This window comes from Equus caballus, chromosome 17 (genome assembly GCF_041296265.1).
Source record: "Equus caballus isolate H_3958 breed thoroughbred chromosome 17, TB-T2T, whole genome shotgun sequence".
In the NCBI taxonomy this organism is placed as follows: Eukaryota; Metazoa; Chordata; class Mammalia; order Perissodactyla; family Equidae; genus Equus; species Equus caballus.
In genome coordinates, this window is record NC_091700.1 from 86,246,524 (window position 1) to 86,266,147 (window position 19,624).

The 19,624-nt window shown below is 41.4% G+C and overlaps 1 protein-coding gene across 1 annotated transcript in view; it reads left to right on the forward strand.

Annotated features, from left to right (window-relative positions):
• Window positions 1–480: 480 nt before the first annotated feature.
• Window positions 481–19,624, forward strand: part of HS6ST3 (heparan sulfate 6-O-sulfotransferase 3) — a 662,390-nt gene continuing 643,246 nt past the window's right edge. Inside the window, exon 1 of the mRNA XM_023621737.2 lies at window positions 481–1,308. Coding sequence (XP_023477505.1) covers window positions 605–1,308 — 704 coding nt within the window. The 5' untranslated portion in view covers window positions 481–604. The remainder of the gene's footprint in view (window positions 1,309–19,624) is intronic.

The following is a 19,624-nucleotide window of genomic DNA, read 5'->3' on the forward strand; positions in this document are numbered from 1 at the left end:
GCGCCTCGCCCGCAGCGGCCGCAGGGGCTCCTCGGCAAACTTGCGGCGTGCGCCGGCCGTCCTCGCGCCTCCCGCGCCCCGCGACCGGAGGGCACAGGCGCCGGGCGCGCGGGCGGGGCGCGGTGCCCGCGGCCGGCCGGGACGGCGGGGCCGGGCCGCGCCTTCGCCCTTGGCCGGCGCCCTGGCGAGCCTCATGCAGCCCCCGCGCTCGCGGCCGCAGCTGCCCGGGGCAGGTCCAGCACCCGAGCTGCGCTCCGCTGCGCCTGAGCGCCCGAGCGCCGGCGGCGGGATGCCCCGCGTCGCCTGAGAGCCCGCGCCGCGCCCGGGAGGGAGCAGGGATCCGGCCGAGCCGGGCGCCCCGGCAGCGCAGGGCTCCCCACGCCGCAGCCGCGCGCCGGCGCCCGCCTTCCCGCTCGGCTCCCAGGCCCCGGCCCCGCCAGCCCCCGGGTGCCGCGGGGCCGCCAGCCAGCCGCACGCCTCGGCGTCAGGGGCATGGAGGAGCGGCGGGCTCGGAGCCGCGCCCCGGAGTCCCCGAAACTTCCGAGCGGGCGCCCGTCCGCGCCGCTGCCGCCGCCGCTTCGTCTGCCGGCCTGAGAGCAGGACCATGGATGAAAGGTTCAACAAGTGGCTCCTGACGCCGGTGCTCACTCTCCTCTTCGTGGTCATCATGTACCAGTACGTGTCCCCCTCCTGCACCAGCTCCTGTGCCAACTTCGGGGAGCAGCCCCGCGCGGGGGAGGCCGGCCAGCTTGCAGCTGCGGGACCCGCCCGCCGGGCACAGCCGCCCCTCGAGGAGTGGGAGCGGCGGCCCCAGCTGCCCCCACCGCCCCGGGGGCCTCCCGAGGGGCCGCGGGGGGTCGCGGCGTCGGAGGACGAAGACGAGGACCCGGGGGACCCCGAGGAGGAAGGGGAGGAGGAGGAAGAGGAGCCGGACCCCGAGGCCCCCGAGAACGGCTCCTTGCTCCGGTTCGTGCCTCGCTTTAACTTCACCCTGAAGGACCTGACCCGCTTCGTGGATTTCAACATCAAAGGGCGCGACGTGATCGTGTTCTTGCACATCCAGAAGACCGGGGGCACCACGTTCGGCCGGCACCTGGTGAAGAACATCCGGCTGGAGCAGCCGTGTAGCTGCAAAGCGGGCCAGAAGAAGTGCACCTGCCACCGGCCCGGCAAGAAGGAGACGTGGCTCTTCTCCCGCTTCTCCACCGGCTGGAGCTGCGGGCTGCACGCCGACTGGACGGAGCTCACCAACTGTGTGCCGGCCATCATGGAGAAGAAAGACTGTCCCCGCAACCACAGCCACACCAGGTACTGTCCCGTGCCCCGTCCCGCTTCCTGCCACTTCCCTGCCCATCTCCCCCATTCCCCGACCTCGGGTGGCCCTGCGCTCTCTAGGCGTGCTGGTGGTTCCCCAGCATCTTCTGGGGATTGGGGCACTGGTTTTGGGAGAGGGATAAGAAGCCTCTGGATAGTGCCCTGGTCTTGAACTCGCTCCTCCCCTCGCCCCATCGCTTCCTGCCACTTCCCTTTCACCTTCAAAGGTGTCCGGAGCCGTTGTGTGTGTCCTTCCTTGTGCCCAGCATGGTGTGACCTCCCTCAGAGCAGACGCTGGGAAAACCGTAGAATGGCAAGGAGCCTGGGTTAGACCAACAAGGTCGGATCTTGTACTTAAGTTATGTGAGTGGAAACCCAAACCTGGTAAAAGGCAGGGGAGCTTGACATAGAGAGGCAAGGCCGGAGGTTTCCAGGCATGCTGAAGCCAGAGACGAGACTAATCCCTCCATAAGTGGTTCTTGGGTGGCTGCTTGCCAGCTCAGGAAACAATCCTCTTGATGCCGCTTTGAAGATATGCGTTCAAAATTCCTGCTCTACCTCGATAACCCTAATTCTGGAGATGGTCTTTGTTGCTGAGCAATGCCAGGATTTGGACTCATGCTGTTCTCAGCAAGATTTCCACTTCCCCCCAGGACAATCCACCAACTCATTCCAAAAGTATTTGTTAAATGCCTACTGTGTGCCTGGCAGTGTGCTAAATGCTGAGTGAATATAAGAATGTAATAAGTAAAATCCCTTCCTTTCAGGATAGAATGGCTTTCTCTGCCACCCACCCCCCACTTTTAAATAGTAATACTGCTGAGAATTAGGAAAGTTTGAAATCTGAATAGCCAATGAAACTGCTTACATTATTAACATCTTTTGAGAGAGGCATAGGCTTAAGAATTTGGTTGAATGTTCTTTCTGCCCAGTGCAGTTTGAAGATTAATCTGACATGCTTGCTCAAGGGACTAAAATATTAAAAGCTTGAAACACTAGTTTATTGAAGTTTTTATCTTAAAGGTTTCAAACAATTTGGTGTAAGGAAGTAGAAATTTAAAAACTCAAGCTCAATATGTTGATATCAGTTAGCTTTTGCATTTGACATTATGGAAAAGCTTCACTTACTGGAAGCTACCCAGATTCTGGAATTCACCACCACTGAAGCATCTAATTCTACTTCATTTCTCCAAGAATGAGCAAAATTTCATTATGGGATTTTTTTCCTCTGGCAGTTTTTCAAATACTTTCTCTCCTCCTTGCTCCTTTCACTGTTTAATGGAAATTGGTTAGAATAAGAGGCTGGTTGGGCTGGGAATGAAGGCATGAGACTCCTCCCTTAGTATATTTTAAAGACCTTTTTACTTTTAAAGATTTCTAATTGTGTAGTATTTTAGATCCTGCCACTCTATTTTAGCTTAAAACAGTTTTCCAATTAAGTTTTACTTCAAACTTTCTAACATACAATACTAATATTTTAGTGAGAGACAATCTCTGCTACATTTCACCCCAAATTGCACTTTTTGTTTTTAGGCGCCTATGTATTAATTCCTGAACGATCCAAAAGAGTTTGCTGGTCTGATGTCCAGCTTCTATTTCACTAAAACTAGAGACTTTGATTATCAATAGAAGCATCTAATGACTCTTCAGTAAAGATCAGCATTATTTTCGACCAATGTATATAAAAGTCTTAGTAGACAGGTGAAGATTTTGAAGGAATTAGAAATTATAGAATCTAAAACTAATTGGACTTTTGCTTAGTGATGAAGTGATGCTGCTGCCACAGACCACGCATAGATTACAGCAGTAAGGTCTCACTTTTATAGGAGAAACTCAGTGTCTGTCTGCTCTGTAACATGGGAAAATTCCACCTCGGCTATTTGAACATATGGTTTCTATTGCACAGTCAAATGCTTTTCTTTGTTTAGCGATGGACCATGAACACTCGTGTCTCCCTGAATCACAAGTTATCAGATAATCACCCTGCACTGTTTTGTTTTAATTTTTGTGATAGTGTGTTTTTTGGTACCACTTTTATGATCCTTCTTCCTTTTCCTCCTCCTCCACTCTCCCCTTCTTAGTTACTTTTCTTCTCTAGATGCTGCAGCATCTAGATGGAGTAGTTGTGGTTTATGTGAGGTGTCCTGCATCAAAAGCTATAGGGAAAAAGTTGAAGAGATGTTCAGTAGCATCTTCCTCACAGAGAAGATTGAATTAGTTGTCTGTCATTGGAATGTCTGGGTATAACATTCTACAGTCAACTAGATTAGCCTGGATAATGGAGGGTACATTTCCACAATGCAAAATGGCAGATAATCTATTGCTACATAATGGGAACAAGTTTCTTTTTCAAATAGGGCTGACTCTAAGCAAAATCAAGAATAGGTCATGTTGATTTTAACTTCCTAGTCTCTTTGCTTTTGGTTCTCCCCAAGCTTTCCCTCCCTGTTTCTCACAAGGATCAGTGCCCCCGTGGGTCAGGTAATGGTAAGAGCAAAGATTCTGGAGTCAGATGGATATGGATCTTGTGCTTACTAGCTGTGTAACCAGGAGTTACACAGTACTCTTTCTAAGCCTCAACTTCTTCATCTTTAAAGCATAGGTAATAATTAGTGCTTCTCTCGTAGATGTGTTATGAGAACTGAGTGGCCAAATGCATGCAAAGTGCTTAGCATAGTGTCTATGCATAGTATAATATGCCAGTATATGATACTTAGTACTTAATATGCAGGTATACAGTAAGACTTAGACATTAGTTGTCAATTGTAACAATATTTTCCATCATCAAGACCTTCTTTCACAAAAGGATCAAGGTCAGTTCCTTAGAGCAGCTCAGTGTAAATGGGTCACTTTAATTTCTAGAGATGCCATTGTATGATTTTTTGTATTAAGACAGAACCCAAAGTTCCAAACTTTAAAAATAAATTGAAAGTTATAGACATTTGGGCATCAGTTATTGCAGGGAACAAGATAGGAAACAGGGATGGAGGACACATGATATAATTGGGTATATATTCTGTTGATGACAAGAAAAACTGGAATAGTGAGAGAGGAGGTAGGAACATCTAGGACCAAAGGTAGAAGTGGGAAGCCAACTCTGAAAGGAGATGCATGGTGAGGTTGAAGGAGCCATCCTGTGGATTATATGGGCCCAGGAAGGGGCAAGGCTCAGAGGCTGGCAGTTTAGATCCAGCGCAGAGGGCATTTCTGATCACAGAAATTGGTTAGAATAAGATAGGAAGCTAATAGGAAAATGGCACATCTGAATGACCTCTTTTATCATATCACTGATGATTTCTTCCCATTATTATTCCTTTGCTTTTCCCCCCAATTATTTCTTTGGTAGGTTATTCTTTCTTATTATCTTTATGCTTCCTTCTTTATTACTGTGCATTTTCTCTTTATCTGCATGCCCAGGTCTTTAGAAGACTCTTCTTTACCATTGTTGAGTATGCATAGAATCACAGCTTTTTTTTTTTATGGCTAAAAAAGACTGAAGAGATATTATAGTCCCACGATTTATACTGTTGGTGGGTAATTTAATTCTAAGGCGGTGAAATGATATGTCTAAGGTTTCCCCAGGGAACTCGTGTCTTCATTTTGGTGATTTATATTCAATGTTTTGCCAATTGTTCCTTCTGTTTACTATGGAAAATATAGTGGAGGGTGTCGTAAGCACTTCCTGTGTGCCAGGCACCGTGATAGTTCTAGGAATATGATTTTGAACAGATATTGTCAGCCCTATGGAGCTTAGGCTGTTAGGGAAGATAGACTTTGATCTTCTTTGGTGAGTATTGTTCTCATAAGAGTATCTCTTAAATAACGCTGGAAAGAGATTCCATCCATACCTTTTGTAGGGTGGGATGGCAATTTTTCTCTTTTATGACCCACGTTTTATTGGTCCTATTAGAGTAGTTGGAACCCTATGAATATTGTAATAGATTGTAATAGATAGGTGTTGCAAATGAAAACCTAAATTTAGCTGAATTCAGCCAGAGAAGAATTATTGGCTTAAATAACCAGACCACAGGAAAGGTAGTGGTAAAGTTGGTTTCAGGAATGACTGCAACTGGAGATTTTGGGTCTTTCTCCCTACTCTCCTTTGCATATTGACTTCATTCTACCAAATTGGCTTATCTCATTAAATGGGTAAATAGCTGTCATCTCCAATAGCTCCACAAGCCAAGAGGAAAGTAGGCCTTCTCTGAGTTCCAGTTTGAAATCTTGAGGAATGACTCTGATTAGCCTAGCTTGGAACTTGTGAGTATTCTTTCAACCAATCAATGTGGCCAGGGAGATGAGGTTCTCTGACCCACTTTTCATCGTAGAACCATCCCCATGCCTGGTATGTGTGTGTGTGTGTATGTATATATGTATGTGTGTTATCACAAGAAGGAGAGCTAGCATAGATATGGCTCCTGGGTAGACCATTGGGTTCTGGACAGTCCTTCCAGTTGTGTCAGATATAGGTGTAAATAAGTGAGAAATAAATGACACTTCAGATCTCTTCTTTGCATTCCATTTAGGAACGTTTTTAAGTCAGACTACAACTCCAGTTTATTTGCAGCATCTGGGAACCATGTCATATGAGGAATAATTGAAAGAATTGATATTTAATACAGAGATGGGAAAAATAAAGAAAGAAATAAAGGTTGTTTCCCATGCTCCAAGAAGGAGGATGTGGGAAGATGGAGGAGACTTCTTCTGTATTTCTCCAGAGGACGCAACTAGAATAAGTAGGATAAGGACAGCAATTCAGAGTAAGAAAGAACTTCATAAAATCTGTAACTGTCTAAAATGAGAATGAACTCTTTTGTGAAGTGTTCCCCAGTGGTGAAAACTTTAGCCATGGCTGATTAGCCATTGATGTTGTAAGAGGAATTCCTTCCTGGGGAAGGGCTTAGCCTCTATGGCCTTTTATTTTAAGATTTTGTATTCTAATCTACGCTGAGTTCAGAGCATCTTCTTTCTTCTCCCCTTTTCTGCTCTATGCAGAGAAAATAAAATCAACTTCCAAAAAAAAAAAAAGGGATCATAAGTGAACTAGTCAGTTCTCAAACATTTTTAAATATTATACCAAGGGAACTTTTGATAAAGCACAGTCTGATGGCGTGAACTGTCTTACACATTCAGGGCCAAGAGCAATAAATAGATGCTGTGTACTAGAATGTCTGCTTCTTAATAATAAGTATAAAAAGATAAGATGAGAAAATATAACACAACTTGCCACAAAAAGCCGTAACCACTTTGAAACATCATCTGGTTATTGCTTTTCCTTTAGACAGCAGGCTAAAATATACAGTGAGGCTGCAGAGCTCTGTTTCAAAGACTATCTAGAATATTACGGCCCCTAGTGCCTTCTAAAGCATCATCTTTTTGATGTCTCTTCTAATTAGAAATGTTGAACTGCAAAGAAGGTTAATTTTCACCATCAGGTTTGTGTGTAGCGTAAGACTAAGGAGATAAGAGATTGTTCTGTCTATGTGCCATAGCCACTTACATGCTCATTACAGAGTCTCTTAAAGTACTGCTTCTGGTTCAAACCACCAATATTTGCTATAAATCAGAAGGAGGTTGAATTAAACCCATTCAGTTTTTTGGGTTGTGAAGATAAAACTGGAAGCTGTAAATGGTAATAATTTATTTTTCTGCCTTTTTCCAGATGGTTTCCTTGGGATTTTTGAAGAGGTTGATTTTAGAGACATAGAAACGTTCATTTAATAATTGGAAGCTAGGTAAATTTAGTCACTAACAGTGTGGATTTGCTTAATCTTAGGCTTGTTTTATTATTCTCAAAAGCTAATTATTATCATCTCATTTTGGCTAAGGACAATCAGAATCTTATGGCATTTCACAGTTGTTTATACTTGATAATGCATTACACAGGTTTAATTGAGACTGGCAAATCTTAATGTGATTTTAAAAGTCATGAAATAAATTATTGGGCCAAGAAATAGATTTAGTATGAAAATAATTAAATGGGGAACCCAAATTAATATTTTGTTGTAATCAATTATCTGGTTTGTGATGTTTATCATGTATGAATTCTCCGTTGATTTTAATTGGCTAATATAACTTTGTTTTAATTGTAGCTCAGCATTTAACTATGTGTTGGAAAGTGTACTAAACATTTATCTTAGACGATATCGTTTGTTTATGTCTTCCTCTAGCAAATTCACTTGCTCAGTAAAGCACCTGTAAAGTTCCCAGCACAGAGACTGACCTGTAGAACATGCTCAATCAATGTCAGCTAAAAATATATGGCATGTTCTAGAATACCCTGTAAAAATATCAGCATAACTTAACAAGATTGTGATTCTTTAAAAGATGGAATTATCAAACATTTTGTAGCGTGACTCTTATTTTGGGTGCAAGTTCTAATTCTTAGTAGTTGCCTTCCATAATTAGCAAGATGTCAGCTCCCCTGATTCTCTAGAAGATGAGTGAAAGTAAGTACAGAGGCCAAAGCTTATTGGACCATTGGAGGACATTTCTCCTCTTAGATAGTATGCCACAAATCAAAAATTCATTTGGGTACAAACAGATGTACTCGCCTTTTGGGAGGGTTAATCTCATCATTCATTCTCACTTTAGGAAAAAATCAGCCTTAACGGAGAGCATGGAAACTTTGATGTAGGATGGGAGGATGAGAAAAGTGCAAATAATGTAGACTCTGGATTACTACTGGTGAAGCCAGGTGGTGGTGGTGGTTGTAGTTAGAGACTGCGAGACTGGAGAGCAGTGGGAGAAGACCCTAAGTTAGGAAAAAAGTCCTCAAGGGATAAAATCAATGACGAATTTATCATCCTCTGAAAATCACTGAAAATTGTGCTGATGCCCAGTTGGTGAATGTAATTAGGATAATGTTTAAGAGCATGAAAAATGAAGTCAAACTAGCAGGATTTTGATCTGGGTCAATCACTTACTGTCACATAACCCTGCATAAGTCAGCTACCTGCTCTGTACTTCAATTTCCTTCTCTGGAAGATGGGAGGAATAATAGGACTATCTCATGGTGAGCACTGATAATACACATGACATCTTCAGACAGAGCCTGACGCATATAAGAGTTAGCTATTATTATTTTATCGTGGAACTCATCTTATACATCCATGCTGTTTTGTGTAAAAATAAAATGATAGGTCAACCTGTACTATCCTTTTTGAATCTGGAACTTTTCATCTTGAATGATGCAAAAATGAACTTTCAAGCTGTGATGCGAAAGAAAAGTCATAAATGATAAAAGTAAATGTTAATTCTTAGTATGCCATGGACATTCGAGCACTTAATGAATGCTGTTGAATGGAAACTTATGATCTTTCTTTTCTTCAGTGTATCATGTTATTTTTTTATGGGAAATTAATGAAACAGCAACAAAAATGTTTAAACACATACAATTAAATTCATAAATGAACCTATCTTTCAGTGAAATTGAATGAGTTGCCTGTGGGCATATATTTGTAGTTCATTGTGATTATTAACATCTTCCCATGCTTTTATTGGTAAATACTGTGTCATTTGTTGTCAGAACCTTGCACTTTACACCATATGTTCACGGTGGTCCCTGCATTCTAGTTGATAAACATAGAGGGTAGAAATGCTTACCACCTTGATGTCTTCCATATTTGTATCTTCCAAAGAATTCAAGGTTATGGATGTCTGACTGCAAGCCTGGATGATAGCTTCTATATTTTGTGGAGTCTAATTAGGAACTTTTAGAATTTTATAGGTTTACTTCAAAAGTGAAAACATAGACCTAGAAAGAAAAGTCAACAAGACTTTAAAGATAGATATGTGGTAATTTGCTGCATGTGTGGGAATCTGAAGGTGAGATCCTTATAATGCAGTAGAGAACAAGGTGACATGCCAAGGGAGAGAGAACAGACAGTGATAATGTAGAGTGTAAATTAGAAGGATGCTACGGAGGAGGGAGAGAGGAAGGATGGAAGTAGTCAAGGTGAAGAATGAAGTCCTAAAAGAACTGAATCCGAAGGTAATGTTGAAAGTAGAAGTCAGAAATTTATCTTGTATGCGATGTTTGTCTCATTAGTACATTTATGGGAAGCAATCAACTATCCAGGAGGCTATCTGACTTGGAGCGCTGGTATATTTAAATGCTGCTGATTTTTTTTTAATTTACTTATACGTTCTTTTTCAGTATAAGGTTACTGTTTTAAAACATTGGAGCTGTATTAGTTAGAATCCTGGAAGCAAGCAGGGGCACACTCTGGGGTTGCAGAGGGACTAGTTACAGAGGTATGGATGGGGTAGAGGCACCAACATTGGACCTCAGGTACCTTGCAACTAATAACAAGGTGAAACTGTTAACCCCCATGGGCCTGAAGTAGCAGAGGGAGAGAACCATGTGGTCAGCATCCACTGTCTGCTGGGAGCCTGACAAGAGCTACAGTCTCAGTGGGAGGAAGGGCTTCCTTATAGGAGCTGTTTGTAAAAGCAGCTACTGCCAGAAGTATGGAGCTGAGGCAAAGAGGAAGAGGTGGGGGAGGAACTGTCTTGACCACTTTCTCCTCCCACCAGTCCATCTCCTTCCATTGTTTTCTATTGGCTGAGTCCAGCAAGAAGCTAAAGAACAAGAGAGCTAGTTGATATGCTCCATGTGTTTCAGCAAGGCAGAGAAAGATGGAGAATGGATTTGGGGTTGCGGGGGTGGGAGGGATGAAAATGGAGAATAACTAGCATAGTACCTTAAAATATTTCTTCTAATTCATTTTATGAATACCCCGTTCAGTTCTACAAATGAGACCGAGAATAAATACCCTTTCTTTTAGTACCTGTACTGCACGTTTTCTGTATAGACCATTAGTCTCCAACTACAGAATGGTGTATGCAGCAAAGGGTGCTCAGGAAAGGAGCAGTCACCACAGGCAAGTGACTTTTTGCTGCGTAATAAAAATAGTGCTAAATTCGAGTGTTTTGTCACCTTAGTACCCCAGAATCAGCTGGTAATAGTGACAGATTTAGGCAGTTAGGTCTGTAGTTTGATGCATAGTGTACAACACGCATTTTATATCTGTGTGTGGTATTTTATGAATTTGAAGTCATATAACAATATTAGTTAAGGCATGACAAAACAGTTTGTAAAACTGGATGTAATTTGCAAAAGCATATGCGTGAGATGCAGTTCTTTCTGTTGCTTAGATTTTTCTTCCACGACTGTTAAGAACATTAAAACTAATATTTATATGGCTTAAAGTCTCTGAAGGTAAAAGGTGAGGGAAGAAAGCAAATTGTATTACATTTGAAACTGGTATAATCTTTCTAGTTTTAATTTGAAAGGATTTTTGAAACACTGTTTCCATATTTATTTTGGGGGAGATATTGTTATGCTTGAAAGTGTACATATGTGCACCTCTCTGTGCATAACATTACTAGCATGGGATCTCCTAACATTAGATACTGAAGAATTGTCCAATAAAGTTAGTATCTGAGAAAACTTGACAGAAGAACTATCACTTCACTGCTTTAATTCCAAGAGTCAAAATGCCATGAGCAAAACACTTTTCAGCATGTTTTTGTAGACAACAAAAACAATATTCAGTGCAATATCTGCTCCCAATACATGTATTGAGATTGGTGCATATGTGTTAAGTTCATTTCTCCCATCCATAGGACGGCGTTTTGAGTTCCTGGCAATAACATCCATGAAGAACATACCAAAATCCATCATCTTTTTCCCAACCCCCCTTTGCACACTTTTGTTCTCTGGAATACCATTTTGCGAGGTGGCTAGAGTCAGCAATGGTCTGTAAACACAAGGATCATCTTCAGTCCCTAGCCTCTATATGAAACTTACTTGCCATGATAAAATTGCCTCAGGAATTGTTTTCTGCTGGCTATGAAAGTTATCAGCTCTAAGGAGCCCGCACTCCGTTCCACTGGATTTAAGTCCAGGTGCCTTATAGAATCTGGGAGTGGTGTCTCTAAGGTTTTCTTTCCCACATAGCTCCATTGAGTTTGTCATTGTGCCTTCCATATATGCAATGAAAGAGGTGGATCAAGAGATATTTCTGTTTCTAATATTTATATTAATAAACATTTCTGTCAATACTTCTATTCATAAATAAGTATCAAAAATATTATGTATAAAAGCATCTGACAACATGAAGGAACTTAGGTACATTGGAAGTGTCAAATTTATTATCTGATGCATTTTTAATCTAAAAATATTTGTCAACTCTCTTGGCCCAATCTTTGCCTTTTAAATTCAAGCTTAAGCCTACAACACCGCCGTAGATAAATTTCTTTGCTTTGAAAGGTTTATTCTCCAAGTTCCTTATGTGTGCTGTAAAGAATAATTAATGTAATGAAAAAATCAATATTGTGTATAAATTATTTAGGCTTTACTATCATTGTAATTTTCTCTTCAACGCCTATTGATCAGCAACAATTCATTTGTTAATTTCTTCCTAATAAGATATTCATTGTATGGGGTCTGTAGTAGTGCTGTCCCTGCAGTTTCACAAATAAGTCATGAATTACTAATGATACATGGAACAAGTTAACTGACTAGCGAGTGCCGTGAGATGGAAAACAGGCAAAGGGGAGTCATTCGAAATGCTGGCCTATGAAACACTGTGTGGCTAGACAACTGCTTACAAAAATGAATAGATTTTTTGCAGGATATTAATTTGTACTGTTAAATTTTATGTGAATGTATTTTTCCAGTTCTTTATATGTTTCTTTTTTAGAGTTAATTTTTAATTCCATGATTCTCTTGTTTTGAGAGGATAGGAGACGGTTTTCCCTAACTGTCTGTAATAGTGCTCTGAGTGTGGTACTTATTAAATGCTGTTTTGACAGTTGGCCACTGAACTACTTCAGAGGAGTGGGAAAAAATCTGAGACCTGTAGGAAACCCAAAGAGATTTGAGTCCAAGAAATCAAACTGCCAAAATGATGGCAAAGAGAACTTTTGCGTTAGTAATTTGGACCAGGGAGGCAGAGTGGTATCCTGAAGAGAGCTCTATATTTGTAATCAAGCAACCAGAGTTTCAATCCAGGCTTCCTCATTTACTCGTTTCTTTATTTAGTGACTGTTTTGTGCCCTTCAGCATCCTCAGTGCCTAGGATAGTGCCTGGTACATAATGGCTATCAAATAAATGCTGACTGAATAAATGAAAGAATGAAAGAAAGCAAGCATACATAAATTTACTAATTTATTGGACAATTTGGATAAGAATATGCATCCTCTCTCTTTTTTTAGAGTTGTTGTGGGTTAAGGAAATGACTCTGAAGGCACTTTATACAGTATAAAGTACTATATAAATTTAAATTTACATTGATGGTGAGAAGCCTTTTGATATAGAATGGAAAAGGAAGGAAAGTTGGATTTTGGAAATGCAATGAATATATAATTCAGCTTTTATGGAGAGTTTCAAAAATCGAGAATGACAAAGATGCAGTTGAAAAATATGCAAACTACACATTCAGCTCAACAACTTGTTAGAGTAATGAGCAGTTTCTTTTAAAACAGGACATAATATATAACAAAATTCTTATTGAAATGTGTGAGTCTTTTCCTTAGACCACCAGGAAACCTTTTTTCCCGAGATTTGGCACAGATCATGATGCACAAGGTTTTTTTCCATTGCTTTACCCTTTTGAGGAAGTTATCCTAAAATTGATATTTTAAATTTTTTACTTGTGACTTTATCATTATTTTCATCTGACGGCTATAAATTATACCTATCCGTTAATTTGTCCTGAAAGGGAACTGAGAATGTAACTCTTCTTCATTTAACCTGATTCAGGATGTGATAATCCACTGAGCTGTTTACTACATACTTGGTTTTGCAGCTAATTACAAAGAAAGCAAGAAGTTACTTTAGAAAATAAAATCTTCTAGAATCTAGAGTTTGCTTTCCAATAAAGGTCTATTAGCAGAATGATTTTGCTTAGCAACGATTGGTTTTCATATGTGGGACATGCCTGGTCACTTCAGGAGGGTGCACACATCTGCATGGGTGGAGACCTAGAAGCCCCCGGATTGGAGTGGAGTCTTGGAAGAGGTTCAGTAAGCTGTTGGAAAACCATGAGTGTTGTGATGCCTGGCAGTAGGAGATGATCCAGAAGAAGAGAGAGGCATTATCATTTGTTGAACTCTTAACAGCAACCCTATGAGGCATATAGAAGTCTCCTCATTTTACAGGTGATGAATTTGAGTATATTTATTAGGATGCCATCAGCTGCATTTGACAAAGACTGAAATTCAAATTGGCTTAATAATAAGACGTTTTAAATCTCTTAACAAGCGCAGAGAGCATTGGTTGATTCTGTGTCAGTAGCAGTTTCCAAATCCAGTAACGCAATGAGGCAGAGACCCTAAGTTTTGAAGCCCAACTTGGGTTTAAATCCTGACTCTACCACTTAATACTATGTGAGCTTGCACAATTTGCATAAATTCTTCAGGCCTCAGTTTCTCGATCTGTAAAACAGTGATAAAACCATTCCTACCTGGTGTTAGTGGTTAGGATCATATGAGTTAATGCACACAAACGTTTAGAGGAATACCTGAAGCAAGGTAAGCACTTATTACATGTTAGCTATTGTTATTTACAGAGGCCCCAAGTGCTTTTTTCACATCTTTACTCTGCTACCCTGACCTTGCTGACTTGGACCATACGGTGCCTCCCTCATGGTTGCAAGAAGGCTGCAGTTCTTCGGGGAGAATTTCCTGGCCAAATGGAAAAGACTAGATCAGAAAGGGTCACATTCCCGTCTGTAAACCAATTACTGGCAATGGGAATGGGACCTCCAGCATTTGTCCCTGAAGATGGGGGTAGGATTGCCCTTCCCTAAATCACTGCTGTACAGAAGAATAAAATCAGGCTTCTCTCAGCAAGGGAATGGGGGGATGGATGTTGGACAGGCTACCAGTAGTCTCTCCATCCTGTTTTAGAGAGGCACGTGGGATTCAATTGTAAAGCTAGGCTTCAAATCCAGGCCTCATTTCTAAGGTCTAGCCTGTCAATTATTCTAACCTACATCTACTAAAAGTGTTGCATTTCTATGATTGGTCAAAGTACTGAGCTTTTTCATTGATTTTTTTCATTCATTTCTTTGTTAGTTGAGTCAACTTCAACATACATTTATTGAGTATCTACTATGTATCAATCACATACAATACAGTTTCAGGGAAATCAGAGGCAGAGGAAATAGTAATTATTGCTGACAGGTTTTGATGGCTTACTCTGCTTTAGGCAAGGTGCTTTATTTACGTAAGTACCTGCATTGAGTGGGCATTATTATCATCTCCATTATACAGATGAGAAAATGAATTCCAGGGATATTAAGTGACTTGCCCATGGTTGCAGAACTAATTGGTGGAGCAGTTAGGTATTTTAACCCAAGTGTATCTGATTTCAGAACCATATCTCTTAATCTCTAGGCTGTGCTGATGTTGTGTGTATTTGATAGCTGTTTGGGTAGGTTGTATGTGTACTGGCAGGAGGAAGGCAGGACGAAGGTAGACCTAGGTGGGTTACTGTAACAACCAGGTTTTATAGTTTTTGTATTTCATACTTTGGCATCTGTGGTCTTGCTGACCCTGGAGGTACTGCCGTTCCCAGGGTTAGCTAATTCCTAGAGATAGTAAATGAGCATGACTTCCACATGAAAACTAACAAATCCAGAGCCCATACCTGCAACCACTTCCCTTATTAAACCCTTATACTCCAGGCCACTATCCTCCCTGCCTTAATCACCCCCGAGCCAGGTACCAGACAACTCAGGACAGTCCCTGTACTCTAGAGCCTGCTGAAATTATTCAAACTAGCAGTCCTAAACCTGCTTACGCTGCCTCACTCGTTCCTTTCCCCAGAAACCACAATAAAGGCCCAGGTTTTCCCCTTGTTTCCTCTGCCTCCTGACCAAACTTGGTGCTTCCCCATGTGGTGTACTGTGCCTCCTGTCCCTAAGGGTCTGTGAGTATAAAAAACTTCTTCCTTTGTGTCAGTCATTTCCTTGTCTGCATTTCTTACCATAACTGATTAAAATAAATCCCTGAGTATCCTTAAAACAGTTATCAAGAATGGAACTCAAACATAAGACAAAGAGTCTAGTTAATCAAAAGCATAAAAGCGATACAAAGTGGGTTCTGAAGCAGTGTAGAAACCAGTGATTAGAGTAAGGTGCAAGGCTAAGTTGAGACTAATCAGTGGATTAGATTAGTGGATGAGACTAATCACCGGATTAGACTAATCAGTGCTCTCACATCCATGGTCAGGACTGTGGATTGGTTCCAGAGATTGGAGTGGGACCAACTCTTCAAGTCAGATGGTTCTAAGCTACAGGAGGACAAGGATGTAGGAGGAGGAAAAGAGAATGGGGAAGGTTGTAGAGCTGTGATACCCAGCAAAACCTGAGACAGCCAATCCTTATAATTTAAACAATATTGAAAAACATTGACTAGTTGACAAGAGAGATATAATAATATCTAATTTTATTTTGAAGTCATTTTCTTTCTATAGCTAGCTAGCCAGCTAGTTTGATTCATTCAATCATGACTGTGCATAGCCCAATACCTGGCACTATGGGGATGCAGATTGAGGACAAGACTTGGTTCTGGCTCTCAAGGACTGAAATCATGATTATGTAAGTCACAGGCAAAATGACTTGGAAATATTTACATCACAACATTTAAGTCAATTCATGATATTCAGAACTATATACAAAAGTTCTGAATAAGATATACTAAAAGAAAGAGTCTGAATGTTTTCAGGCATTAACAAGGCACATGGTAAAGGGTTGAATTGGCTGAAGAGATAGGGCGATATTGGGATGGCTATGGAGCAGTTTACAGGGGACCCTGAACATATGCTGGACTGAGGAAACTATTTTTTATTCATTACCACATTTACACTTACTTTAAATTCTTAAACAGTGATGCTTTTACAAATGTTTATAAATTCCCTGCTACTCTGTTCTTCAAGAGGTAAAGCTTAATTCCTCTCTTCACCCCCAATATCGACTTTAGTGACTTAATTCTTATGAATAGAATACAACCGAAGGGATGAGATGCCATCTCTGAGGTTAGCTTATAAAAGGATTGTGGCTTCTGTTTTGGTGTGCATGCTCTCTCTCCTCTCATCACTTGCTCTGGGTAAAGCTATGTTCTCAGCAGCATTGTAGAAAGGCCCATATGGCAAGGAACTGAAACCTCCTGCCAACAGCGGTGTGAGTGAGCTTGGCAGGGATCCTTCAGCCCTGGTCTAGTCTTCAGAGACTACAGCCTTAGCCAACAGCTTGACTGCAACCTTGTGAGAGACCCTCAGCCTTGTTTGAATGCTCACAGGAATGATAAAGCAAAGAGGGGTGATTGTAGGAGTGATGTTTTTAAGAAGATGAGGGATGATACGATCACAGAACATAGGATCTCAACTATCTTCTTCCCTTTTTAACAGAAATGAAGGCAGAGTCTTTGACTACAGATACAGGAAGGTTGGTGAATTGATAGTTGAAAGATGATGTTGTCCTAATCTGATTGCATCTCTTTTCTCTGTGAAGTACAAAGCAAGGTCATTAGCTGAGAGTGGGGAGGAGAGGAAGGAATGTTGAAATTTGAGGAGAGCAGAGAAAGTGTGAATAATTATCTCAGAAGTTGGGAAAACAATTTCCTAGAGAAGTAAGCTGTCTGGCAGGATTGAGTTCTGTTTTGAGACCTGTGATTATAAATTTGAAACCAGTCCAGTTAGCATGATTCTGTGATTTTTCTTCGGCAACGTTAAGCTGCTCTGGTGGAGGCATGGACGAGGTGCACAGTTGGGTTTACGAGGACTAGGGTTTTACCAAGGGAAGAACAGGGTAGTTATGGCTGTGTGCAAGGGAGCATTTATAGTGCCAGATCCTGTATTTTAGGCTGGTTAGGAGACAAGTGAGGATACAAGGGTGGGTGAGAGATAATAAGAAAAATGGTAGGGTCAATAGTATGTGTTAGGGTTGATGGTAGAGGTCTTGCTGTGGAATTCTAGTAGGTGTTGGTGTAAGAGTGCTGGACTATGGGAGATGACGGTCAGACCACAGGGTGTTTGAAGTGGATGAGCTGGAGTGGGTAATGTTACTTGTATGATCTATGTGAATGGGTGCCTGAGATGGAGCAAGAAGTGATCACTGGAGCTAAGAAGGTAGAAGAATGGTGTGAATCAGATGTTGGATGGAGTATCCACACAAATGTTGAATTCAAGAATAATGATAAAAGTAGAGTTGGAGAGGAAAGTAGGGAGCCTGGTGCTGGAGGGAAGGAGGCCCACAGTGGTAGAACTATGAGCAGAGGGTGATGAAGAACGATGTGCTCCAGAAGACTATGGACATATAATTCCTCAACAGACTTCAAAGCTGTTGAATTTTTCAGGACTGTGGTGAGCCAAGAAGGAAAGGAACAAATGGGAGAGAAGAGAGCAGAAAATAGAAATAAGATAGAAAAGAAGTGGTGATAGGAAATTAAAGAAAGAGATGGAAGAAGCTGAATATTGCTCTGTGGAAAAGGGCATAAGCTCCACACCCTTTATTATTCCATTAGGGGCATAGGAACTCTGGGACAGTAAGGAGGTCAGAGGGCAGCCTTCCATGAAAGGTTACATCCTGTGACTTCCACTCCATTTATATATATCACTCAGTTATAGTTATCAAGCAACATTCAGCATTCTCTCTTTATGAAAGCAGAAATGTGAATAATATTTGTAAGGTTTTCTATCTAAAATCATTTTTTATTTTAAGTATTGGTGCCAAAGGGACTGAGATTCTGTTTTCTGACAACTTCCCTGGTGAGGGACAGCTGTGTCCCTATGTTTCCAGATACATGAGATTGTCTAGTGGACAGATGACCCAATAGGAAATAAAGTCTGACCATTGAATGTGAGCTGGGCCCTAGAATCCAGAGACTAACTGTGACTCAGCAGGTCGTATGTCAGTATGTGAGTAGATAGGTTTCTGAGAAATAAAGGTTTCTCGAGGAGACAACCCCCATTCATAAAGGAGGGTTCACCTATTTCAGACCACTTGTGGTTTTGATGAAATGGGCAAGGAGAAGGATGCATTATGGGATAATTATTATGGTTTCCAAAAGGTTATGCATTACTTATATGTGGGAGCGGCCTCATTTGTAGATAGATTGGCCTGTCTTTTGTCTAAAGCTTCTTTCCACATTAGGAGAGCTACTTGCTTTTATTTAGACTTTGATATCCTCTTGTTCTGTTCTGGAGGAGGGTTGGAAGCAGTAAATAAGTTACCCTGGTGTTAGTGACTTTGAGGTGTGAGAAAGGTTGAGAGGGACTGAGGAAGAGCCTGGGAGTGAAGATCCAAAAGTGGCCCAAGAAAGCTAGAACAGGAAGGTGCAGATGGTGGATGTGCACCACAACCAGTGTTTATTAAGTCCTTACACTTAGTGTTCAGTAAGAGGGCAAATGTGGGCATGCAGAGGTGGCTAAGGCCCTGCTGATAAACAAAAAGCTCTCTTTCTTGATGGGAGACAACAATCTGAACAACTAAGATACAGTGTGAGTAGGTTGGAAGTGCAGGATACTGTGCTAGACACTGGAGATAAAAAGGTGAGTCAGACATTGTCGCTGGTCTCAAGGAACTTACAGTGGACAGATTGAAAAATGGACAAGTGTCATGTAGTGGAGGATGTGCCTTAATGTAGGCGCCGTGGGAGCACAGTAAAGAGATTAGGCATAGCCTGTGGGGGCAGGAAAGTCTTCCTTGGAGGAAATGGAGTCATTTTAAAGAGTGGTCAGAACTTAGAATAAAGAGTAGCTAATTTTGCCTAAAGGGTACGGTCAAGACATCAGAAGTTATGATTCAAGAAATGCACGTGACTTACTTAACCTTGTCAAGGAACGTCTCCAAAATCCTTTCCCCGTTCCTCACCCATTTGTGTTCTGATAGCATGCCGTTTGCTGCACATTGTCCAATTATTAAGTTGTACCCTAAGTGATTTATTACTAAAAATATTGTAAGTACCGAAGTTTATGAAAAATGATTATATTTTTCTTTTAAATTAAAGAGGACTCAAGGTGACCGGGGGATCTCTCTCACGTTCTGTAAATGCTTTCTTGAGTGGGATACAAAGGAGTGGATTTACAGTGTGTCCTGAAGGAAGAAGGTTGATTACTCCGTTTTTAGCATATATAATTAGGAACAGATGAACAATACTATTCAATTATCATGTAGCTTAATTACTTGTGAATGTGCATATTAAGGTACATAACCTTCCTCAGCTAACTGCCTACCTCCAAAGACAATTTGAGGTGGATTACAGAATTAAAATAGGACAATTAAAAATATGAATAAA